Source organism: Salmo salar, chromosome ssa03 (genome assembly GCF_905237065.1).
Source record: "Salmo salar chromosome ssa03, Ssal_v3.1, whole genome shotgun sequence".
Taxonomy (NCBI): Eukaryota; Metazoa; Chordata; class Actinopteri; order Salmoniformes; family Salmonidae; genus Salmo; species Salmo salar.
Genome location: NC_059444.1, coordinates 88,355,957 through 88,382,740, shown reverse-complemented (window position 1 = coordinate 88,382,740; position 26,784 = coordinate 88,355,957). Strand labels below are relative to the sequence as shown.

At 41.0% G+C, this 26,784-nt stretch overlaps 2 protein-coding genes across 3 annotated transcripts; both read right to left on the bottom strand.

The window, feature by feature from the left end:
- Positions 1-446: 446 nt before the first annotated feature.
- On the bottom strand, positions 447-16,354 carry LOC106602059 (inward rectifier potassium channel 2). 2 transcript variants are annotated; one of them, XM_014194510.2, is made up of 3 exons: positions 16,183-16,354; positions 10,789-12,116; positions 447-1,392 (listed from the first exon to the last, which is right to left on the bottom strand). In XM_014194510.2, exons 2-3 carry the CDS (start codon positions 11,836-11,838, stop codon positions 1,384-1,386), a joined length of 1,059 nt encoding a protein of 352 aa, XP_014049985.1. In that variant the 5' UTR covers positions 11,839-12,116; positions 16,183-16,354; the 3' UTR covers positions 447-1,383. The 2 variants fall into 2 exon arrangements, with proteins under 2 accessions (XP_014049985.1, XP_045571664.1); XM_045715708.1 differs by lacking the exon at positions 447-1,392 and having other exon boundaries at positions 4,528-12,116.
- A 690-nt stretch (positions 16,355-17,044) lies between these two features.
- Positions 17,045-26,078, bottom strand: LOC106602061 (inward rectifier potassium channel 16). The gene is made up of 2 exons (XM_045715706.1): positions 25,949-26,078; positions 17,045-18,578 (listed from the first exon to the last, which is right to left on the bottom strand). The coding sequence occupies exon 2, from the start codon at positions 18,533-18,535 to the stop codon at positions 17,384-17,386; it is 1,152 nt and encodes a 383-aa protein (XP_045571662.1). The 5' UTR covers positions 18,536-18,578; positions 25,949-26,078; the 3' UTR covers positions 17,045-17,383.
- Positions 26,079-26,784: the final 706 nt, after the last annotated feature.

Genomic DNA, 26,784 nt, shown 5'->3' with positions numbered 1-26,784 from the left:
CTCAAAGACTAGTTGATAAAATGTTCATAAGAAAGAAATGAAATTCTAATGGAAATGTTTCACAATGATGTCATTAGGCAGAGCAGGCAACAGATGGCACACAGACAGCAGAGTTGGGGACAGATATGCAGGGACAGACTGGCAGAGACAGGGAGTCTCGGGTAAGTTTGTTGAGTCTTTGGCAACATTATGAAAGGTTCTCAATTTTTTTGACTTGTAAAATAGGAACATAATTGGAAAATGCCATGGATACCCCCACTCTCAACTTAAACTCGTGACTGAACTAAGATTTGTTAAAGGCAATGGTATTGCTGTTGTGATTAGTTGTGTAGTTTTGGGTACCGGTAGTTAGGAGTACGGCAAACACCTTATTTCTTTGGTTCCTCAATATACATTTACCATATTACAATGTAGGCTATGTGTTACAGCACTACTTTTGGTGTCCCCCTCAGGAATAGCTCTTGAGAAAATTTCATGTAATTGTCCCCTCCAAAGTTGATATCAGATTTTCGCCCCTGCCCAGGACACTCCATGTTCAGTAGGGATCAAGTCAGAGGGAGGTACAGCATTGGTATGACCCAGGAGTAAGCAGCAAACTATTTCTTAGGAGAGTTCTCTACGTCAGCTTTGCTCTTTCACTGTGAAAGAGGAGCAGAGCAGAAGGCTGTGTGTCAGAGTTGTCCTTTTCAGTTTACTGAGAAGTAATTTTTTCAATCATTGAATTTTAATTTCAGTTTACTTCCTGAATTGCCTGCCTTCCATTCGAATTGACCCCAACCCTGCTGTGTGTGCAATCCAGCCTCATTCTCTTACTTGGACTTCCATCTGATTCATACGGAGGGCTACAGCCTCTGTCAGCATGCACAGCACAGAGCCAGGGGCCTTGTTCCAAACTATGCCTGAGGGACAAACTGAAATACCACATAGTCAATGTTTTATGGTGACATCAAAGGTCATGAAGAGGCTGTGGGTTGTTTGTCTTCTAGGCAAACAGAGTGTTAGTGTTCCTACTCCTGAACGCAGAGGGTGGAAACTGAATCCCTCTAACATGACGGTTAACACTCACAACTAACAAAGTGCTCAGAGAGATATAAGCACTGGAATTGACCCAGGGCCTTACACACACTGCTGTGGCACGATCACATGTAAATATCAATGAGTTGATGGGGTGACCCAGCAAACAGCATATGAGCTGTGTGTGTGTGCTGCTTGCTCAGTTTGGAATTCACTTCAGGCACTTTCTGGGGCAGAAGGGTGTTGACTAGGACCTGGGACCTCCCCTCATGGTTGTGACAATCCTGATGCTGGATACTTTACATGGCAGGAAGTCTAGCAATGTGAGGTTCTTGATCCATGTGAGGGTGGTCAAACGGAGGATTTTTCTTAGAGGATCTGTAAAAGTAAAAAAATAAAACAAAGGTAATGTAACACGATTACCCTCATCATTCAGAGCGTGATCTCTGGTGATGTTTTATTAGATAATGTGGAAAAAGCCCCAGGGCTGTACCAACTCCATAAGTAGAACCAAATCAAATGGACTCACTGCCTCCCTGGCTGTCTGATCGATCTTCTGACTTCCCCTCATGCTGTCAGACTCCTGCCCACAGTTGGAAAGTCATTTGAATTTTGTTGACTAAATGTGTTTCCGTGGAAGATAGGAACACTCTCATTTCTAGGTGTACTGATGATGAATTAATGTATTTGGAATGTCTTCCTGTGTCGATGTAGGGGTTGTCTCTTTCTACTGTAACTCTAACAACCACTCAATAGCCTTTCTATCCCCTCTGGAGTTGTGGACTATGGGGAGGTGGTTATGTAATATGTGCTTGCCTGTAGTGCAGAGGATAAAATGGCATCAGAGCACACAGCTGCTATTATCAACACAATCTATGAATTAAGCAAATGACCTGTGAATTTAATATGAACCTTGAATGAAAAGTCACCATAAAAAAGGTTTGGGACTGTTCTCTTTCGGAGTCTCTCTGTCCCCTTTCTCTTTTAGACGATGACTATATGTTAAGATTCACATCAACATGCTTGTGTACCAATCAATACAATTTACAAATGAGCACACTATAACTCTAAAGAAAGCTTTTAGTACAATGGAATTCATTGTAAAAGCATAACATTGTCCCCTGTCAGTAGTCTGCAGTTCAGGACCACATTATAACTGCCCTCTATTTCCATAGTTTACCAAAGTGAAGCGTTCCTTCCATGCCTGTCGTTAAAAATGACTTCCAACAGAGGAGGGGGATTAAAATAGCTTGGTGTCTCTGCGGGCTTCGCAAAACTTTTCAGTCAGTCAAGTTTGGTGAATAAATGGATGGTGTGAGCTCTGACAGCGAATGGCTTGGAATCTGGGCCATTGGTCTAAATTTGAGGGAGCCTCCTACACAACCAGCCCCTGTCCAGTTCATTCTATCAGGGCTCCTCTCTGTCTGTCTGTCTGTCTGTCTGTCTGTCTGTCTGTCTGTCTGTCTGTCTGTCTGTCTGTCTGTCTGTCTGTCTGTCTGTCTGTCTGTCTCTCTATCTCTCTCTCTGTCTCTCGCCCTCTCTCTCTGTCTCTCTCTCTCTGTCTCTCTCTCTCTGTCTCTCTCTCTCTCTCTCTGTCTCTCTCTCTCTCTGTCTCTCTCTCTCTCTCTCTGTCTCTCTCTCTCTCTGTCTCTCTCTCTCTCTCTCTCTCCGTCTCTCTCTCTCTCTCTCTCTCTCTTTGGAAAACTCAACCCCCTTAGAAAGTAGATATTTTCCACACCTTATGCAAACATAGATACCGTAACAAACATAGATACCGTAACAAACATAGATACCCTAACAAACATAGATACCGTAACAAACATAGATACCGTAACAAACATAGATACCGTAACAAACATAGATACCATAACAAACATAGATACCATAACAAACATAGATACCATAACAAACATAGATACCATAACAAACATAGATACCGTAACAAACATAGATACCGTAACAAACATAGATACCATAACAAACATAGATACCATAACAAACATAGATACCGTAACAAACATAGATACCATAACAAACATAGATACCATAACAAACATAGATACCATAACAAATAACAAACATAGATACCATAACAAACATAGATACCATAACAAACATAGATACCGTAACAAACATAGATACCATAACAAACATAGATACCATAACAAACATAGATACCATAACAAACATAGATACCGTAACAAACATAGATACCGTAACAAACATAGATACCGTAACAAACATAGATACCGTAGCAAACATAGATACCGTAGCAAACATAGATACCGTAACAAACATAGATACCGTAACAAACATAGATACCGTAACAAACATAGATACCGTAGCAAACATAGATACCGTAACAAACATAGATACCATAACAAACATAGATACCATAACAAACATAGATACCATAACAAACATAGATACCGTAACAAACATAGATACTGTAACAAACATAGATACCGTAACAAACATAGATACCATAACAAACATAGATACCATAACAAACATAGATACCATAACAAATAACAAACATAGATACCATAACAAACATAGATACCATAACAAACATAGATACCATAACAAACATAGATACCATAACAAACATAGATACCATAACAAATAACAAACATAGATACCGTAACAAACATAGATACCGTAACAAACATAGATACCGTAACAAACATAGATACCGTAACAAACATAGATACCATAACAAACATAGATACCATAACAAACATAGATACCATAACAAACATAGATACCATAACAAACATAGATACCGTAACAAACATAGATACCGTAACAAACATAGATACCGTAACAAACATAGATACCGTAACAAACATAGATACCGTAGCAAACATAGATACCGTAACAAACACAGCTACCGTAACAAACATAGATACCGTAGCAAACATAGATACCGTAACAAACATAGATACCGTAACAAACATAGATACCGTAACAAACATAGATACCGTAGCAAACATAGATACCGTAACAAACATAGATACCGTAACAAACATAGATACCCTAACAAACATAGATACCGTAACAAACATAGATACCGTAACAAACATAGATACCGTAACAAACATAGATACCGTAACAAACATAGATACCGTAACAAACATAGATACCGTAACAAACATAGATACCGTAACAAACATAGATACCGTAACAAACATAGATACCGTAACAAACATAGATACCGTAACAAACATAGATACCGTAACAAACATAGATACCATAACAAACATAGATACCATAACAAACATAGATACCATAACAAACATAGATACCATAACAAACATAGATACCGTAACAAACATAGATACCGTAACAAACATAGCTAGATGCTTTGGCTTTCTAACTGGATTGCATAGGCCGGGGCCTGCTGTTGTGAGACAAAGGCTCAAATGTGTATATACCTGTACTGTAACTTAACCACTTGTAATTGATGTGGTAAGGGTTCACATTCAACAAACACCAATCATTCAGAACTGATGTTTTTGAGGATTTATGTTACTTTTTATTGAAAAAGACTAAACAAAATTGTCACAGACATAATAATAATATTATTATCAACAACTGCAATATTAATATGTATCTACAATATAATTCACAAAATAAAAAAAATCTGTACAACTTCTGGTTTGTGCAGGACATTATAGGAAGACTCTGATAGAAAAATAGACTCAAAAGAAGAAGATGAAAGGTACATAGAAGGGAAGAATGAAACGGGGCCGTACCAGTGGCTGACCTGGCATCACCGTATGACAACCCAATACACACAAACTCTGTCATGGGGATACAGTGTATCACACCTCCATGGACATTCTCTTATATATAATCTGATACACATTTTCTTATGAAGAATTTGCTAACAATAAAAAACTAAACATTTGTATTTGTCTATGTTAATGACATAGGCAATAGAAAGTGACACTTTAGAGCAAGTTGCAAACAATTTCAACACTAAACGTACATTCAGAATAGAATTTGTTGCTGTCTACGGTAACAAATTGTGAAGATTCGTTAGGCCTACTGTATATAGCCAGAATAAAAAGCTCCATATTTTTTACGACTATAACTCGTCTAGTGCGTGTGCATTAGTGTGTACGTGTGTGTGCCTGTATGTGTGCACACATTTCTGTCTGTCTGTTCAGCTTTTGTGTGCCGCACTGTCTGTGTCTGAAAGATAAGAGAACTTGTCCGCCTCATACTCTATGCACCATGCCTTAAAGCAATGTGACAACACAAAGTGCTGGTCCTTTCAGAAGTGACAAAACAACAGCTCTGCTCCCTCTTCACAAGCCCCAGCACACACTAGTCTTCCCAGACCCTTGGGCAACAGCACTGAACATTGTGGGAGGTAACCCGTCTTTCTAAGGAGACTAATCACACACAGCAAAGTAACAAGGTTTGTAATGTCCCCTGTCAGACAAGGCCAAAACACTGATCTAAATACACAGTAGTAGTCGACATTATATGATAACAGATGGTTTCAAATCAACAACAAAAAAAAGAACAGATCAAGGTTTTATGTGCATTTGGCTTTACGCAAAAACTGAATAAAATGAAAGGTTTCTACTGTCAGTGTCATGGAATTGGAGGAGGGGGGGTGTTCTCTTGAAGAGGAAAGTGCACTGTAGCTTTGTATAACTGTTAGCACTGATAGAATCAGGTCTTTCTACATGGTTTGGAATGAAATAAGTACCTCCACATTTTTACTGTTATTCAAAATGGATACTTTTAACAGACAAATAATACACTTTGACTCCTACGTTTCATTCTAACCATTCAATATGTAACTTAGCAGCACTTTATTACCTACATTCATCTGCCCACTCCCTTCCAGCTTTCTAGCTCAGGGTGTCTGGATCCTGAGCGGTCTGGCCGGACACACCAGCCCAGACTGACATACAGAAGGAGACAGAGATGATGTCATAAAAGATGGGAACCAAGTGTTCTAATCCAATTCATTCAGGTCCATAGATGCAGTAAAGGAGTCAATGGAACGCAAATGTGTTCGTGAGAGTCTCCCCTTTCCACAGTGGGGTCATATTAGTTTGTAGCCCAAACAGTTCAGAAACTACAGATAGAAGTTGGCACATCAGCATTACTGACTTCAGACAAGTCCCGTGGGGATTATGGGGGTCGTAGAGCAAAACGGAGATCAACATCGTGTTTCCATAGAATGGTCATATTAGTTTGTAGGCCAAACCATTCGGATGCTACAGCCGTTTTCGTGAAAAGACCGATTTTCGGTCTTACAAAAAATGTATCTCTTGTTTAAAGTGACAGATTTTGATGGGGATTTGTTATTATGTTACTTAGATTGACGCACAGGTGAATTACTTAGATTGACGCAAGGATTAAGTCCGATTTGGATATATTTGGCTGTTTTCGTAGAAGTCGTAGAAGTTTAGAAGAAGTGACTACTAAATGCTAACTCCCGTTCGTATAAGCTGATAAGCATAGCTTAGCATACAGAAATCTGTGGTGGTAGTCAAATTAGTTTTTTAACTGTAATGCAGTTGATTGGTGACGATGACGTCAACATGTGTTGAGGTTGACATCCATACAAACAATATACTCTGATTTTTACCTCAACATAGTGTGAAATACAGTGCCTTCAAAAAGTATTCACACTTTTTACACATTTTGCTGTGTTTAGCCTGAATTGTAAATTGATAAAATATTGATTTTTGTCTCTCTGATCTACATACAATACCCCATAATGTCAAAGTGGAATTTTCAACAAATTAATTCATTTGTAATCACTGCCAATGGTGATTCTGAAATGTATTGACTCAGGGGTGTGAATAGTTGTAAATTAGATATTTATTTATTTAATTTTGAATAAATTAGCAGACATTTCTAAAAACATGTTTCACTGTCATTTTGGGGTATGGTGTGTAAGGGAAAGGGAAAGCGGGATACCTAGTAGATGGGTGAGAAAAAAAACATATATTTAATCAATTTCGAATTCAGGCTGTAACACAACAAAATGTGGAATAGGTCAAGGGGTATGAATACTTTCTGAAGGCACTGTACACATAAAATATTGCCTTAATGTAGGCACATTTTGCTGGGGGGCAATGAGGAGACCTGGGAGCTTTCCCCACTGCTCTTTCCCCCATCCATTTACAATGGAAATTCCATTGTTTTGGTCCAGTTCAATTGACCTATTTAACACATCTATTCAGTGGGAGTTCCATTGAATGAAATCACTGTCTTATCCTTCTTCATCTCATCCTAGGTCAGCGTTTACCTAAGTAGGGATTGCTACCTCATGTGTGGTTGCCTGATTTTAAAATGGGGTCATGAGAGAAACTGAAATAAAATTAACTAAATCGCGCTTGGTTCATAGAACCGGGGTTACATCAGTAACCTCCGTTTGGCACTATATGCGGTTGTAATAAACAGAGCGGTTTGTGTTTTCTTCCTACAAATGAGGCTCTATCTTTTTAACCGTTTAAGCTGCACAATATTATGACCCCATCACTGAAAAATAACACACTCAGGAGCACATCCTGCATGTGTCTTATGTTTCCTTCTGACCAAAATCATTATGACAAGACCAGGCACTAAATCAGACTGGGTGAAAAGAACATTATCAATGAGGATGTTATTTTCTACACAGAAGATCATACACAATTATTGCCTGAGGATCTTCTGAACTTCCCAATACCTTTCTGATGCATTTCAGTCACTTCAAACTATACTTACTTCAAAAGTACTGTCAGACTGATTTGTAATAAACTGTCATAGCCCAAATTTAAAAAGTAAACATTGGCTGCTGATTACTTCACTTTTTTCACGATCGTAGGTCAAAATATCAAAATGGGGTCGCGGGCCAAAAAGGTTTGGGAACCCCTGTACTAGGTACCCCTGGACCGTTGAGATGTATCTTCATGCCAGTTTATATGACATCTCTTGCACTGTGAGCTATTTTAAAGCCAAATCTCAAGTGATGGCTCATGTTACTGAGACTTGCGTTAAGGCTCACGTTGCAAAAGATGCTATAAAGATGTAGGATCTTAATTTGACCACTCTGTTGCCGCTGAAAATGTTCCTGCGCTGGAGGAATGCAGATGAGCTTGGCGATTTACATACATTCACTGAAAACCCGCACTAACACACGGTTATATTATCATTATTGCACTTTTCATGTAGCCAAACTTTGGCCAGGTAATAGCCTAACCACTGATCAAGCAACATTACATTGGCGAAAAAGACTAAATACTCAAATCTGGTTGCTGCAGGATTATTTTGCTGTGACAATACCGGTCAAATTAAGATCCTACATCTGTACTAAGACAACAAGAAGATGGACTGAAGCATAATGTACAGTACCACACTAATATGAGCTATGCAGCGCTAGATACACACATGCACAGATGCACGCCACACACACACACACACACACACACACACACACACACACACACACACACACACACACACACACACACACACACACACACACACACACACACACACACACACACACACACACACACACACACACACACACACACACACCATAGATGAGGTTGTTGGAAAACTGTGGCCAAATTAGTGGTATTACATGTAATCTTCAAAGATTCTTTTCAAAGGGTGAAAAATGAAATATACTTTTTGTACAGAGATTAAGCTGTCTATACTTTTAGATTGTCAAACTGTGCAACAGTAAAATGAAGAAAATAACTACATGCTGTAGCTACATCTCTTGGCATCTAACTGACACAATCTTTTACACAAAAAAATGATCTCTTCCCTTTGTTCTGGATAACATACATTTCCTATATTTCCACAGCTATTTGGAAAGTTGAGAACACAATAGGATAGGCTGGTTGATTGGGAATACAACACTCCTTCCCTGCTACGAACACTATCCCTCTCCAGCCACCCTTAATTAGTCCAAGTAAACAACACTAAGCTAATTCACTAAGCTAATTCAAAATATCGGGGCAGCTCATATTTACAAAATATGCAAATAGAAACATCTCTTTGGTTGTTGCGTTTACAGCGATTAAACTGTAGCAAACTGTAGTATACTGTAGAATACTATACTCCACACTGTAGTATCCCTTGATCGTATAGTGCTTACTACGGAATTTTGTAGTATACTGTAGAGTACTATACTATACACTGTAGTATCCCTCGATCATGTAGTGCAAAGATCATAAACTAGATTCAGCCACGGGCTGATGTTTTCTAGAGCAGGTGGTCGGGGAGCCGAAACATCATTTCAAATAATTTGCAGATTGGTCGCAAGAAGCCCAAAAATATATAATATTTGACTAAAACATAACAATTTCAAACTTTGCTTATATTTGTATATGATCACGTGTCTATTACGCGTGGGAATAGTTGGCAACAGATTTCCCAAATAAAAATAACTTGTAACTGATTTCCTGGTGTTTTTACAGTCTTTTATGTCCAACAATGAAAATGATAAATAATGAAAACTTGGAGGGCCAAATAGTCGGCCCGCGGGCCACTAGTTGGGGAACCCTGATGTAGTGCTTACTATATAATTTTTTGAATACTGTAGAATACTACAGTACACATTGTATTGGTATGCTAATATTGAATTTGCATATGTCCTTCCCCCACACCCCAATTTGTGCCACAGATAGATAACAAAAGAGAATAAAACAAAAATATTATAGTAAATACTACAGTATAGTACAGTAATGTCTGCAAAAACACTACAGTAAAAACTACAGTATACTACAGTAATGTCTGCAAAAACACTATAGTAAATACCACAGTATAATACAGTAATGTCTGCAAAAACACTACAGTAAATACTACAGTATACTAGAATAATGTCTGCAAAAACACTATAGTAAATACCACAGTATACTACAGACAGATCCGCAAGAACACTACAGTAAATACTATAGTATATAAATATAGTAATACTACGAAAGTAAAGGTATATATAATTTTTTCATGTGGAGTGTCTCAATGTGACAACTTTCTAATGTTCTCTTGCGACTTTCAAATGCTCACGCACACAAACACACACACACACACACACACACACACACACACACACACACACACACACACACACACACACACACACACACACACACACACACACACACAGTATAAAATGCTACCTAACCCGTCTCATTCCTATAGTGCCACGGGCCAGAAGAGCCATCAACTCCTCTCAGTCAATCTACCATCGCTTCCCACCAGATGAGGGACTTGTGTGAAGAGAATAAATAATATTGCATTATATTCTCTGGTCTGTTAATTCTGTATTCGCTTGTGCCTTAGTGTCTTCCTCAGAAAATGACACTCACCTCACAGTCAAACCATCTTGCAGTAGTACAGACAGCCGTTAGGAGCAAAGGTCAAACCTATCATAATAGTATTTAATGTAGTATTTCCCCCCTAACATCTCTGCAGTCATATTTCTGATTCTCGTCTTAGAGGCCTTGCTTCTGAAGGCATCGTCAGACTCCTGGTATCCTGATTGTGTTCAGAATGTACAGAGACTGTGTCTGTGTTTGTCTCCTCCAGTGTTGCGTTCTCAATGCCGTTCTCAATAGCACCCTGATCCTCCATTTTTACCTCCTCCTTCTCCTCCCCATCCTCCTCTTTCTCCTCGTCAAACGTCTCCTCCATCTCCACTTTTTCAAGGGCCACCTCGTTCTCGTAACAGAAGGAGTTGGAGCAAGAGACCAGAGACTTATTCTCGGCCAGCTCCCTGGCACTACACTGGGGCGTGCTGCTCACCTCGTAGGTTTTCTCGAAGCGTGAGTAGTCCACCTTGTAGTAGTTATTCTCCTCGAACAGGACTGGCTCGAAGCGGTGGCCCCAGAGAACCTCGCTGGCCACGTAGGAGCTGCGGCACTGGGTGGTCATGGCCGTGGCTTCCACCATACCTTCCAGGATCACCACCATCTCAAACTGGGACGTTTCCAGCTCCTGTTTGCTCATCTCGTACAAGGGGCTGTCCTCGTCGATCTCATGGACGATGGTGATCGGCGACACCAGGAAGACACGGTCGACGCCGCTGTCGAAGCCCACGTCGATGTCCATCTGGTCCAGGGGGATATACTCGCCTTCAGCCGTGGTTCGCGACCTGAGGAGGTGGGCGCGCACGTGGGCCTCCACCAGGTGGCTCTTGCGCAGGTTCCCCACGCGCCACATCAGGCACAGCTTGCTGTCCCGCATGGCCACCGTGGCGTAGTGGCTGAAGAGCAGCGTTTCGTTCCTCTTCTTGGGCTTGGCCATCTTAGCCATGACGGCGCCAATGATGAAGGCGTCGATGATGCAGCCGAAGATGCTCTGGAAGACCACCATGAAGACGGCCACGGGACACTCCTCGGTCACGTAGCGGTAGCCATAGCCAATGGTGGTCTGCGTCTCCACGGAGAAGAGGAAGGCGGCGGTGAAGCTGTTGACGTTGGACACGCACATCTGTGTCTCATTCTCCAGGTCACCGTAGGAGAGAGCTACCAGCCAGAAGACGAAGCCGAAGAAGAGCCAGGAGAGGAGAAAGGACAGGCAGAAGATGATCAACATCCAGCGCCAGCGGATGTCCACACAGGTGGTGAACAGGTCGGCAAGGTAACGCTGGCCCTTCTCGCTCATGTTGATGAACTGCACGTTGCAGTGGCCGTCCTTCTGGACGAAGCGGCTCACAGCCTGCTGCTGCGCCGCGTGAACCTTGGCCACCGTGCCGTTGGCGTAGCCATTGGGCACGGCGGCGATGGCGGCCAGCTTCATGCCGTCTTCCTCGGAGGAGACAATGCTGTAGCGATGGCTACGCACGCTCCCCATGGCTTCCCCCTGGGAGGAGGAGCAGCTGGGCCCAACCGCTGCTTCTGCTCTGGAAAACAGTCTGAGTTTTTGGTAGAAGCGTTGGAGAAACAGTTTTGAATGCTCGTGGGGACCCACTAAGACAGGAAATGTGGAGGGCAGGACTACAGGGTCCTAGGGAGTTGGATGGGGAAAAGCTGCTGTTGTACTGGGGCTTCTCCAGAGGAGAGCCGTGCTGGCGAGGGGCCTGCTCAGTCCTCCTCTCTTATGGGTGTCTTGGACCTCATCAGTGAAGTGGGCTGCGGAAAGGACAAGCAAAAAGAAAGGTCTGTGTTATTAAGACTAATTGGTGGAACCACGAGGAAAGATCAGCGGCGTTCAACCTAATGTCTAAATGATGCATTCAACACTCAAAGGTGCCAGCACCACAACTTGACAATTCACACGGAAGTAAATACATTCTACTGTACATTTTAGAATATTTAAGTAAACGTTTGGCTCAGGGATTGTAGACATCACAGACATTTTTTATTCCAGTTCTGTGGCAGCTGACAAGGTAACAGATCCTCTCTGCTCTGCTTAGTGCTGGTATTAATTAGGCTAGGTCAGCCAGTTGAAAGTCACATTACAGATCAGGTTCATGTTAATCAAACAAGTCATTGGAGCACAAAGGAACCTCTGTGTGTCCATCACAGGAGGTTGGTGGCACCTGAATTGGGGAGGACGGGCTCATGGTAATGACTGGAGTGGAATAGGTGGAATGGTATCAAATACATCAAACACATGGATTCCAGGTGTTTGATGCCATTCCATTTGCTCCGTTCCGGACATTATTATAAGCCGTTCTCCTGTGGTATCCATGTATGTGGGTTTCTGCAAAAAAGATCAGTGATCATACCTTTTCCCAATATCTTTTTACTTGATATTTCCCCCCCAATTGTTTATTTACATAGTGCTAATGTCCAGTGCTTGTCCCCCACTGTAAGAGTTAAATAGACATATTTTAGTCAATATTTTCTGTGGGATCTTTCAATGATCTACTAGGGAATAGAATAACACCTGTTCAGTTTCTTCTTCTACTCTTAACTCAACAACTTCTATAACGTAACCATGTAATCAGGTTTAAAGGGCCAGTCTGTAAACAAGCTCCATACAGGATGGTCTCTTTTAAAGCAACAATAACCTTGCAGTGCATGCAACAGAGCAACAAGGACAACTGAACTAGAAAACCAAGTAACTATCGACTGCATTTGTGTGGCCTGAGAGAGCCATTAGAACGCACCACAGGGTATGAATTATTATCTGCCGGCATACTTCCACCCTAATGCCAAAACAACTACCAGTGATTTGAACCACTGTCACAGAGAGAAGGTCAAGATGTCCCGTGTGAGAGGCAGTCGGTTGCACTCTGTGGTTATTTTGGTTGGCCCTTGCAGGTTGAAAAGACACATTTGTGTCTCGTTACGAGGTGTGATCTGTCTTGTCCATTGAAACATATTGGATAGTGAATACGTGTCCGCACTCTCAAATTCCCTTGGCATAAACGCTTGGTATTTAGAGTAGGCTATTACCAATTGATTTACACTAAGTAGGCCTTTGATTGTAAAAGATAAAAGCACTAAAGTAGAAGAAATCAGTGTGTATAATTTAACTCTTTTAATTATCCCTTGAAAATATTGCACTCTTTACTGAATGTGACTTTGAAAACGCACAGAGGTGCGTTCAAGACAACAGGGAACTCTGGGGGGAAAAAACAAGCGTCCAACTTGGAATTCCAAGTCGGGAAACTCAGGCATCTTTCCGACATGAAGATCACTGACATCATGATTTTTTTCCCAGAGTTCCCAGTTGTCTTGAAAGCTCCATCTCATCCAAGTCCCTCATCTCTGTTTTGCTCATCCAGTGATGTCACTGTCAGGTTGACTAGGAATAGAAACTAGTGTTGATCTGCATGATGTACTATTGGGAGTTTGGGGCTTCATTTGTTAGAACTCCTGGGGCACTATGCATATATACTGTTCCTGCCGGAGACTGGGGTTTAGTCCCCAACTCCACCTTCCAAACTATCCCTCCCACCTTTCTGCATCACCTTTTATTTTCATATACAATACTCTCCTTCAACAACAAAAAGTAATTAAACAAGAATTTAGTTTACATGGACGAAGTCCTACTTAAAATGTAATTTTTCATGATCAATCCATCATGTTTGTGTTGAACACATAAAACAGCTAAACTCTTGAGATACCACTAGATCAGTGAAACACCTGGAATAAAACAACAAAATAACTTGTATCTATTTTTTACATCTGCAGTTCATGAGGTTTTCGGTGAATATTTCATGTAGCGACCAATGACCCATAGGCCAGGCCTACTATCCTGAGAGAGATAGAGGCTGGTTCACTGTGAATGAGCTTCCTATGGGACGTCCTAATCTTCTCCAGCTAACTAACTACACCACCACACACCACACCCTATTACAATTAACAGGCCAAATCAGACCGCAACCACCCCATAATCACTATGCTTCCTTGCTATCTAACAAGTCATTTGGCCCCACTGACCATCTACCAATACCTGCGTTGTACCACAACCCCAACACCACTAAATGCATTGACTCAAGGCTAAAACAAACGTAATGATGAAAGGATAAACCAATGGAAAGATATCCTGTATACATACACACTGACATTATACGACAGACCAAGAACATGAACATCAGACACCGGCAAAGACGCTGGTTACAGTATCAAACTGATACTGCCTACTGAGTCCAAAAGGTCAGGGACAACAAATAAGACTGGGGTGGAAATCAACAAACAGCACGCCTCAGTTACACCCAATCACTTTCCTCAAATGAAATGTGTCATTGTGAAGTCCGTTCATTAGATTCCACATCAACCCTTATCTAACCAGGTCATCAGTGTGACTGTATGCACTGGGCTTAGCTGCACCACACAGACTGTCATTATGAAGTCCGTTCATTAGATTCCACATCAACCCTTATCTAACCAGGTCATCAGTGTGACTGTATGCACTGGGCTTAGCTGCACCACACAGACTGTCATTATGAAGTCCGTTCATTAGATTCCACATCAACCCTTATCTAACCAGGTCATCAGTGTGACTGTATGCACTGGGCTTAGCTGCACCACACAGACTGTCATTATGAAGTCTGTTCATTAGATTCCACATCAACCCTTATCTAACCAGGTCATCAGTGTGACTGTATGCACTGGGCTTAGCTGCACCACACAGACTGTCATTATGAAGTCCGTTCATTAGATTCCACATCAACCCTTATCTAACCAGGTCATCAGTGTGACTGTATGCACTGGGCTTAGCTGCACCACACAGACTGCAACTGTTTATTTAGCCTGCGTGCAATTAGGACAGCACCAGCTGAGACAGATGGAAACTTGTTACATAAACCTGCTCCTTTAAAAAATATATATTATTGCAAAGAATAGATCAATAATTTCTATCCAATATTCAGCAGCACTGCAGCACCATTCATTATGGAATGACCTGCTACTATGGGATGTCAGGGTTGACAGTTGGCTTTAATTTGTTGTTTTGAATCATGTTGTTCAGAATTAACAATATGATTGAGATAAATATGTTTCCTAGTCTAACTTTATATTCGGATCATAATCAAATAAGCATAGCCTAATATATTTAGGTAGGCTAGGCCGACTGTCATAATTTATGCATAGGTCTATAACGGCCAATGGAATAATCAAATACAGAAACAAGCTATAAGAAACAGCGATTAATAAACACTGATCAATTGATTATATATATATATATATATATATATATAATATATTTATTTATTTTCTGAAGCAATGGGTGTAGGCTACTGGGCATAATTATATCAACCTGGGCTGGCCTACAGGCTGCTTGTTTTCTCTGCGTGACAGGTGCACTAAAGGGAGAAAGTAACGGTTTATGTTTCGTTGTCAAGTCAATACACTTTCCAATTGATAAGGGAGCACTACCTCGGGTATTCATTGGATATGAGTTGCGTAAATTAAACATACTTGAATCTCGCTGACGCATCGATACCCACACAATTAGTAGCCTATAACCCACAGAAGATTAAATTAACTCCCTAACTCTCTGAAGTATATCGAAAAAGTGCTTGTTGAACAGTACAAATATGAGACAGCCTCAAAGACAGTAAAACTGAAATAAATAACAATATTTTAGCATGAACACTGTCTGGGCCTCTGGTTATATTTTAGATGATCACTCTTTGTAGAAATAAAGTAAGCTATGTCCGGTTCAATTTGTAGGCTAACATTATACAGAAGACTCGTTATTCACGGTTGCACCGTTAGAACAAAGTAACGGGACATTGTTTACCTGTTGATCTTTCGAGAGTAAATCAGCGGTAATTTATTCTAATACATCCCATGCATCCAGGTAGGTTTTTGCGTTAATATCCATATTTGGGTTCCACCATTCATATTTGATATCCGGATAGACATCGTAATTACTGCCATCAACCTCTTCAGCAATCACTGAAGATACTTTGCTTTGCACGGGCGGACTTTGAAAACACATGTGCCTATCCCCCGCCCTGTCGTTGTAGTCGACCAATAGAAAGCTACAGCGCTTGTTTGGACTCCAGCATCAAATAGTTCATCATGTTCAAAGCCCACCAATTATAATAATAGACTGATAAAAGGGCAATAAAAAATAATACTACAATTTTGTTGTAATAATATACATTATTTAAAAAATATATGCTTTATTTTCATCAACCTTACACTAAGTAATAGTTTAAGTCATCTTATATACTTTTTTGGGTATACTAGTCTACAGTACAGTACAGTACAGTACAGCACACACACACACACACACACACACACACACACACACACACACACACACACACACACACACACACACACACACACACACACACACACACACACACACACACACACACACACACACACACAGCACACACACACAGACAGACAGAACACACGGTGGTGATATAGAGGTACTGGCGCAGTAGTCAGTGATAACCAACAGCTATGTGATTTAACCCCAGTGTAGAATGTGATGCAGGTTGAATTAAACACATGGTTTAGAATGGAACTGTAAATATATTGCATATGACTATTCACTACAATGCACAATAATCTTCATTTTTGACTTTCCACTAAAGAAACATGGAGGTATTTTTGTATTTGAATAAAACTTTACGACCATCACATCAGAAAAAAGTAGATTTATTTGAAATTTGGTGCAGTCTGTCCATCACAACAAAGACGTTCAAATGAGGCCAGACCTCGGACTTCAGATGTGACTTCAACAACATACGCTTTGTTTATTTAACTGATCGAAAATAACATTTACTTAAATTATTACATTCATAAAGGAAATTACAAAGGAGTATAAAATATGATATAAAATTGTTATTTACAATGAAACTACCCTATTACACTTACTCAAGTCCTTTACTGAAGTCCTGTGCGATAATGTACTACATAACGATAATGTAATAATACCATAATGTAGTTCTGTCTGCTGTTTTGGGATTATCACAGCGTCATCAGAGCCACGCCTCCTGAACCACCTCTTCACTGACATCAGCCAAGGACCTCCGAAATTTCCTGCTCGATCTTACAAACGGCTGCTGCGATTGGACGATAGACTCCGTGGTCGGCGGTCTCCCCCTGTTACCCTCCTGGGCGCTGACCACGGGTGTCTGCACACAGGTGGTCTGATGAAACAGGGCATAGTCTACCTTGTAATGCCTCCTCCCCACCTGCACCATGTCCTGGAAGCGCTGGCCCCAGCGGATGTCCGCCGGGGTGTAAGACGTGCGTGTCTGGTGCAGGATGCCTGTGGAGTCACCGGTGTAAGTGAAGGAGACTACCAGATCAAAGTCCTCCTCCGTCAGGCTGTCCGGTCCCAGGCTGTAGAGGGGGCTCCCAGGCTCCAGCTTGTGAACGATGCTGGCCGGGGTGGCCAGGATGAGGTGTCTACTCTGGATGTCTAGGTCCTGGTAAGTCACAGAGATCATCCCAGAGGGGTGCTTCATTGGGCGGACCAGCTGCGCCCGGGCGGTGCCTTCCAGGATGTGGTTCCTGCGGAAGTCGGCGATGCGCCACACAAGGCACAGGGCGCCGTCGCGCGCGTTGACCACGGCGCAGCTGCTGAAGCCCACTGTCTGCGCCCTCTTGCTCGCGCACGCCATTTTGGCCACGGTGATGCCGATGACGACTGTGTCGATGAAGCAACTCATCAGGGCCTGGATAGTCACCACCACGATGGCCACCATGCAGTTCTCCGTCATCACCCGGAAACCGTAGCCGATAGTCGCCTGGGTCGACATGGAGTACAGGAAGGCAGAGGTGAAACTGCGGACATTCGCCACACACGGAGCCGTGTCATGGTCCTCCAGGTCTTTGTGGACGTAGGCGATCAGGAAGTAGAGGAGGCTGAAGAAGAGCCAGGAGAGGATGTAGGAGAGGCAGAAGATGAGGAGCATGACCCTCCAGCGGAGCTCCACAAGCGTGGTGAAGATGTCGGCCAGGAAGAAGCTCCACTGGCCCGGGGACTGGTGGAACACCACGGGGCAGCTACCGTCCTTTAGCATGTAGCGGAGTCTCTTCTCCCCCTCCCCCCGGCCAAGATCTCCTCTGCCCATGGTGTGTGTCGTGATGTGGTGGGTATCGATGATACACTGCTGCTGGTCCATGCCTGGACTTATTTTGACAAGGGCTCTTGTGCCGTGCCTCCCCCTGCAAAATATATATATTTGTGAGGTTAGTGGGATTAGTAAAACAGAAAAATGATATATACTGTACACAGTCCTATAGGTAGAAGTACACATAAAGTAAACCGTTTTTATTAGGTCTAGTTTAGTCTCTTTTTACAAGGGTTTAGGTTAGGAAAGGATGTTATTGGTGAGAGACCATCTCTATTACAAGCCAGCTTAATGTCATCAGGTTCCTCTGTGTTTGTTGAAGAGAACCCTCCATGTTTGAGTAAACAGGCTAGGTCACACCTTGCCTGAGGCTATCAGCACCTGAATGACCGTGACAATGTCATGCCCATGCTGTGAAAACACATTATTATCTTGTTGGCTGATTATTTACGAGAACTGTGATTTGCTAGGGGGAACACAGTAAAATGCTGTGCGATTACATTCAATGATAGTCCAAATTATATCCACATTCATTCATTTAATTAAATATTTTCCATAATGTTACGGTAATGAAGACAGGATGAGTCAAAATGAAAGGCAAAATCAGATGTTAACAAATGAACATGCCTTTGTGAAACCTCATGTGCAATGTGATTACTGTAACCAAGACAGCCAAAAGGAGAGAAACTTCTGGGTTTTCCCTTCCTTTGTGTTTGCTTCACTAGTCATCCAGAAAGTTCGATTCATTTGTCCTAACATGCTATACAACCACAGCACATGCATTGCCTATTCCCATTGGCAACAAAAGTTTAACGTCATTTGAAAGGTTGTACTTTCCTTCATTGCAGGTTTTTCTAGACGGGATACTTTGAAAAACTGGAGCCTTCTTCATTGTGCCCTCAAACTTGATCTAGCGACTCTCAATGTAAACATTGAAGAGTTTTCTGGAAAAAAACAGCTTTTCCTGGTATAGTTTCACCATGCCATCTTACTGAGCTAGTACGGATTCTATTATACCTCACAGATCAACAGTAACCAAGGAAATAGACCTTAAATCCCTCACCTAGTCCAAGTATTGATCCTTTCACCCTTTGATCTGGGCATTATCAGAACACGTCTATAAAGATTCAACTAGGATTTAGGCTGGGGGGGAAAAGAGATCATCATTGTTTCTTACCAGGAAAGGACCTCATTTTAATCAGACAGACTTGGCCTGTCTGATTAAAATGTTTTACCCTGCTCTGCCCCAGAACAACAGAAAACAGAGGACAATGTGCATATCTATTTAAAACACTGCTATTAAGATTACTTGAGGTGGATGACACACTGAACTGAGAAGTTCACTAAAACCTGTGTTTCTGTGTCAAGCATCATTATAATATTTACAATGTAGCTTTTTTTTGTTTTTACTTGCTACTTTTTTTTACTTACAAGCTACAACTTCAAAAAAGCTAACTATGCCTTTCGTTAAATACTCAGCACTTATTCCTTTCTTCACACCTACAGTGTGTTCATCATACTTTAAATGACTGAGCTAACCTGGTGACTATATTAATGATGAGTCAGCTAACAGGTGCCATTATATCGCAATAAAGGTGTCAATTCATAAGCAACTGAATTCTTAAACACTCAGTCTAGAGTGCATTCCAACTTCTCTTTCCCTGTATTGAGAATAATTGTATTGGGTCATTAACTATAACCCTGAGCTCTGTGTAGTTACTAAGCTCTTTTGACTTTGAGGTTAAATTATTATCCTGCATTTACCACGAATAGCGTTCTCCTCTAAATGTTTCCATAAAAGTCCATCTTTACAGGGATACAGCTAGATTCTGGCAAGTAGGTTGTTTTTTTTACATACCCAGGGTCAGATGAACTCGTGGATACCATATTAAAGTCTCTGCGTGCAGTATGATGTCTCTAGCGCTAGTGTAGGCTACCGTGCCTGCAGACTTCTAGCCATTGCGCTAACGCTAGCTAGCATTGGCTCACAAAAATAGCTCTAACTTTCTTAATACTGCACGCAGAGACAGAAAAATGGTATCCACCAGTTCATCTGACACTGGCTACGTAGAAATATGGCTTACTTGAAGGCCTTACGTTCTCCAATAACAGTATACCCGTTTATTGCAGCATTTTTGTTTTTCTTTACAGCACAAACAATCTCACCAAACAAACTCCCACGAATGCGTACAATGACATGATAAAAGGGATATTTACCCAAATTACAAAATTACATACTGGTTTCCTTACCCAGTAAAAAATGCTAATATCAAGACTATTGACTTGCATTGGATTTGTGCCACAAAAGCTAAGAAGTTAGCATTTGTAAATAGTGGCCAGGTAAACAAACCCAACGCATTGATTGCTGTCATACCTTGTCCATAGACTGCTTACAGCAAGTGAAAAGCTCAATCCACGATTGTCTGTGGGTTTTCCCTTGTACTTGATTGATGAAGTAAGGAACTCCCCTCACCTGGTTGTTTAGGTCTTAATTGAAAGAAAAAACAAAAAATAGCAGACACTAGGCCCTCCATGGACACCCCTGGTTTACAGGGTAAGGAAACCAATATGTAATTTGGTAATTTGGCTGAACTATATCTTTTTAATTTGTTTTATTTATCCAGGTTGGCTAGTTGAGAACAGGTTCTCATTTACAACTGCAACCTGGCCAAGATAAAGCAAAGCAGTGCGACACAAACAACAACACAGAGTTACACATGGAATAAACAAACATACAGTCAATAACACAATAGACAAAAAAAGTCTATATACAGTGAGTGCAAATGAGGTAAGATAAGGGAGGTAAGACAATAAATAGGCCATAGTGGTGAAATAATTTCAATTTAGCAATTAAACACTGGAGTGATAGATGTGCAGAAGATGAATGAGCAAGTAGAGATACTGGGGTGCAAAGGAGCAAAACAATAAATAACAGTATGGGGATGAGGTAGTTGGATGGGCTATGTACAGGTGCAGTGATCTGTGAGCTGCTCTGACTGCTGGTGCTTAAAGTTAGTGAGGGAGGTATGGGTCTCCAGCTTCAGTGATTTTTGCAATTTATTCCAGTCATTGGCAGCAGAGAAACGGAAGTAAAGGCGGCCAAAGGAGGAATTGGCTTTGGGGATGACCAGTGAAATATACCTACTGGAGCGCGTGCTACGGGTGGGTGCTGCTATGGTGACCAGTGAGCTGGGATAAGACATTTAGTTCTGATTATTGCATATGTACAGCACGAAAAAGTATGACTTCTAAATATTTCAGATAATTGTTGATAATCTAATTGTAGATGAATGACCATGCTTCCATGTCCTTTAATTGCATTATAGTTACAATGCTGTCCTTTATAGGTAGACTCATCGATTTGACGGAGATGCAGAAAGTAAACAGCTTATTGGGTACATTTCCACAACAACTAACAGGGTGACGCGTGAGGCTCAACTTCTCTGCTGTTTTGGTCCCGTGGCTACCACCCAGTGAACAGCATGAAGAAAAGCCCTGCGCATACTGCACATACTGATACTGTATTTGACTGTGTGAGAGCAAAGTCTACCTTTAAACATATGTAATAAAATATATTTTAAAAAGTGTTTCATCTAGTGGATTTATGACTTTATTGAGTCTGAACACTTATGCTTATCTCTGGTTTATAATCATTAATGGCAGTGATGTAAAATACTTACAGTTCCTTCGGAAATGATTCAGACCTCTTGTATTTTTCCACATTTTGTCACTTTACGTAAAATTGTTCCCCCCCCATCTACACACAATACCCCATAATGACAAAGCAAAAACAGTTTTTAGATTTTTTTTAGCACATTTTTTACAGATAAAAAATGAAATATCACATTTACATAAGTATTCAGACCCTTTACTCAGTACTTTCTGAAGCCCCTTTGGCAGAAAATACAGCCTTGAGTATTCTTGGTTATGACGCTACAAGCTTGGCACACCTGTATTTGGGGAGTTTCTCTCATTCTTCTCTGCAGATTCTCTCAAGCTCTGTCAGGTTGGATGGGGAGCATCGCTGCACAGCTATTTTCAGGTCTCTACAGAGATGTTTGATCGGGTTCAAGTATGGGCTCTGGCTGGGCCACTCGAGGACATTCAGAGACTTGTCCTGAAGCCACTCCTGCGTTGTCTTGGCTGTGTGCTTAGGGTCGTTGTCCTGTTGGAAGGTGAACCTTCACCCCAGTCGGAGGTCCTGAGCGCTCTGGAGCAGGTTTTCATTAAGGATCTCTCCGTACTTTGCTCCATTCATCTTTCCGTCGATCCTGACTAGTCTCCCAGTCCCTGGTGCTGAAAAACATCCCCACAGCATGAAGCTGCCACCACCATGCCTCACTGTAGGGATGGTGCCAGGTTTCCTCCAGACGTGACGCTTGGCATTCAGGCCAAAGAGTTCAATCTCGGTTTCATCAGACCAGAGAATTTTGTTTCTCATGGTCTGAGAGTCCTTTAGGTGCCTTTTGGCACCTAAGTGGGCTATAATTTGCCTTTTACTGAGGAGTGGCTTCCGTCTGGCCACTACCATAAAAGCCTGATTGGTGGAGTGCTGCAGAGATGGTTGTCCTTCTGGAAGGTTGTCCCGTCTCCACAGAGGAACTCTGGAGCTCTGTCAGTGACTATCAGGATCTTGGTCACCTCCCCGACCAAGGCCCTTCTCCCCCGATTGCTCAGTTTGGCCAGGCGTCCAGCTCTTGGAAGAGTCTTGGTGGTTCCAAACTTCTTCCATTTAAGAATGATGGAGGCCACTGTTAAGTTCATGGGGACCTTCAATGCTGCAGACATTTTTTTGGTACACTTCCCCAGATCTGTGCCTCGACCCAATCCTGTCTCAGAGCTCTACGAACAATTCCTTCAACCTCATGTCTTGGTTTTTGCTATGACATGCACTGTCAACTGTGGGACTTTATATAGACAGGTGTGTGTCTTTCCAACTCATGTCCAATCAATTGAATTTACCACAGGTGTACTCCAATCAAGTTATAGAAACATCTCAAGGATGATCAATGGAAACAGGATGCACCTGAGCTCAATTTCAAGTCTCATAACAAAGGGTCTGAATACTTACTGTATGTAAATAAGGTATTTCTGTTTTTTATTTGTATTTCTAAAAACCTGTTTTTGCTTTGTTATTATGGGGTATTGTTTGTCGATTGATGAGAAAAAAAAAGATTTAATACATTTTAGAATAAGGCTGTAACGTAACAAAATGTGGAAAAGGTCAAGGGGTCTGAATACTTTCTGAATGCACTGTAAGTAAAAATAGTTTAAGGCACTACTCTGTACTTTACTATTTATATTTTTGACAACTTTTAATTTTACTTCATTACATTCCTAAATAAAATGTATGTATTTTCCCTGACACCCAAAAGTACTTGTTACATTTTAATGCTTAGCTGGTCATGAAAATGGTCCAATTCACGTACTTATCAAGAGAACATCCCTGGTCATCCCTACTGCCTCTGTTCTGGTGGACTCACTAAATACACATGCTTCGTTTGTAAATGATGTCTGAGTGTTGGAGTGTACCCCTGGCTCTCCATAAATACAAATAAATAAAAAACAGTGCCGTCTAAAAAAACGCTATTTGCTTAAATGGAACCAAAAAACTGTGTTTAAGTAGAAGTCCGGGACCCAAAGAATCCAATGTTTTGGTGAGGCATATTTGTTGGTGTCAAAATAGCTAGCCATGATGGCCGGGCTATCGACTCAGACAATATTTATTGCAAAATGTTTTGCTTGTCGCAGTAAAGAGTTTATTCAATTGATATGTAAACTTTCAAAATACAGAAATCATCCCGTATGCTACATTTTGCATCAAATGATACACTGCAGTTTTGCATAACATGATGCCTAGGTGTCATGATGCAAAATACATCAACAGGGATGATTTTCTGTATTATGACATTTACATTATATGTACTTGAAAAATGGGTGTGTGATTATCTTCTGCTGGGTACTTTCTGACATAATCTTAAATGTATTTGTAAAGCCTTTTTGAAATCGACATGTGGTTAGATAAAGGAGAGTCTTTTTACAATGGTGTAAAGTAGTCATATGTTTAAAAACTGGGTGACTCTTAAGTTTTTACATTCGCTAGTCATTTTCTATTGGTATTGGCGTTCCTTTTACTCAGGTATGTCAATGGGATACTTTTCCACCACTGGTTAATGACATCACAAAAAACTATTTTACACCTCCTGTTTTGCAACTGTGTATTAATTTACAAGAACTAACACATTTGGAAAGGTCTTCAGGTTCCAGTAGCCTATTTCAAAACAAAACTTACAGTCACACTATTTGGAATGTCTGGATTATCCATCTGTAGATGCTCGACAGATGGTCACACTATCAACAAACTCTGTTGTTTAGCAATTGCTTGCAAAGGTTACAGTTAGGGTTAGAATAAGGGTTAAGGTAAAGGTTAAGTTTAGGGTTAGAATAAGGGTTAAGGTTAGGGTTAGAATAAGGGTTAAGGTAAAGGTTAAGTTTAGGGTTAGAATAAGGGTTAAGGTAAAGGTTAAGTTTAGGGTTAGAATAAATAGTTAGAATAAGGGTTAAGGTTGGTTAATATTAAAGGTTAAGTTTAGGGTTAGAATAAGGGTTAAGGTAAGTTAAGTTTGTTAGAATAAGGTTAAAGGTTAGTTTAGGGTTAGAATGTTTTGGTTAGAATAAGGGTTAAGGTTAGGGTTAGAATAAGGGTTAGGGTAAGGTTAAGTTTAGGGTTAGAATAAGGGTTAAGGTAATTGTTTGGTTAAGGTTAGGGTTAGAATAATTATTTTGAATAAGGGTTAAGGTTAGGGTTAGAATAAGGGTTAAGGTTAGGGTTAGAATAAGGGTTAAGGTTAGGGTTAGAATAAGGGTTAGGGTAAAGGTTAAGTTTAGGGTTAGAATAAGGGTTAAGGTTAGGGTTAGAATAAGGGTTAAGGTTAGGGTTAGAGCTAGGGTTAGGGTAAAGGTTAAGTTTAGGGTTAGAATAAGGGTTAAGGTTAGGGTTAGAGCTAGGGTTATGGTTGTAGATAGTTAGTTGAAATATTACTGATAATCTACAGAGCATCTACAGATGGAGTATCCAAATAAAGTGTAACCACATTTATTTGCTCAGTTTGGGTCCCCCTATCAAAAGTACTGATTCAGAAATGTTAACTTAAATTGAAACATTAGACTTTTGTTGTATAATTAGCTGAGTATAAAGATGGTATGTTTAGATTAACCTGTAACAAACGCTCCACTGACACATTTTTACAGAAACTGGATGTGTGGGTGAAAGACAAGAAAATATCCTCTTTACACAAACACAACCGTGCCTGCCACACACACAGCATTCCAAAATGTTTCCACATAAAAACTCACCACAATAAGCCCAGAAAGAAGAAACCAAAAATCACTTGGATACAACACTGCCTATATAAAAAAGTCAAACCTTATCTAATTTCTGTTACTTAATGATAAGACACTTACTTCAGTCGTAGGTGTGTGTTTGAGACGTGAGGTTGTTTTCACTGAGACGCAACACAGACAAACAGGTAAATCCGGGCTGCTAAGAGTTGTTACGGTCAGTCTCTCATTTATAACCTATTTACAGGTGAGTGTGACCCTCTGAGGGCAGGACTGGCCCAGAGGCAAAGTCCTATGTCATTGAGTCTGATGATATGGGACCAATCACACCACCCCAAAGAAAAACGCTATTGTGTCGATCCATAAGATTTTATGACCGGTGTAATATATTTACAGACAAATTAAAGTTTCCTTGCTAGATGTCTATGCTATTTCGATTTTCAATATGGAAGAAGGCTTTGTTGAAACACGTTTTATTTCAGTTGGCATAGAGCCAGGAGGTTTTCCTCACCATGAGTGACCTGAGCAGGAAAAGGTCATTTGGTGAATGAAAACTCCTGCATGGGGACATCCCATGCTTCTGTTTTTACTTCTTGGGATGTTTTAGAGAATTTATCCTGTTATGATGTGGGGGTTAGTTTAGTGTTAGCACACCGTTAGGCAACACACTACCAGGATACACTTCCACACCCCATCCCCATGGCAGCACCAACCTGGTCAAAGGCTCTGCCAGGAAGCCTTGATAAGCACAACAGGTGGTAGCGATCAGGATTGATTGGCAATCTGTGACCAGCTGTCTCTCGGCCTGCCAGTATTTGGAGTTATTTTGTGTTAGTTAACCTCTTTAGTTCAGGCATGCCTCTGTATATTTTATTTTTGGGGCGGTACATATTTATTTTTGGGTTATCACTTTGAATGAATACTAATCTGCTTGGACGACCATGGGAGTCATGACTGAG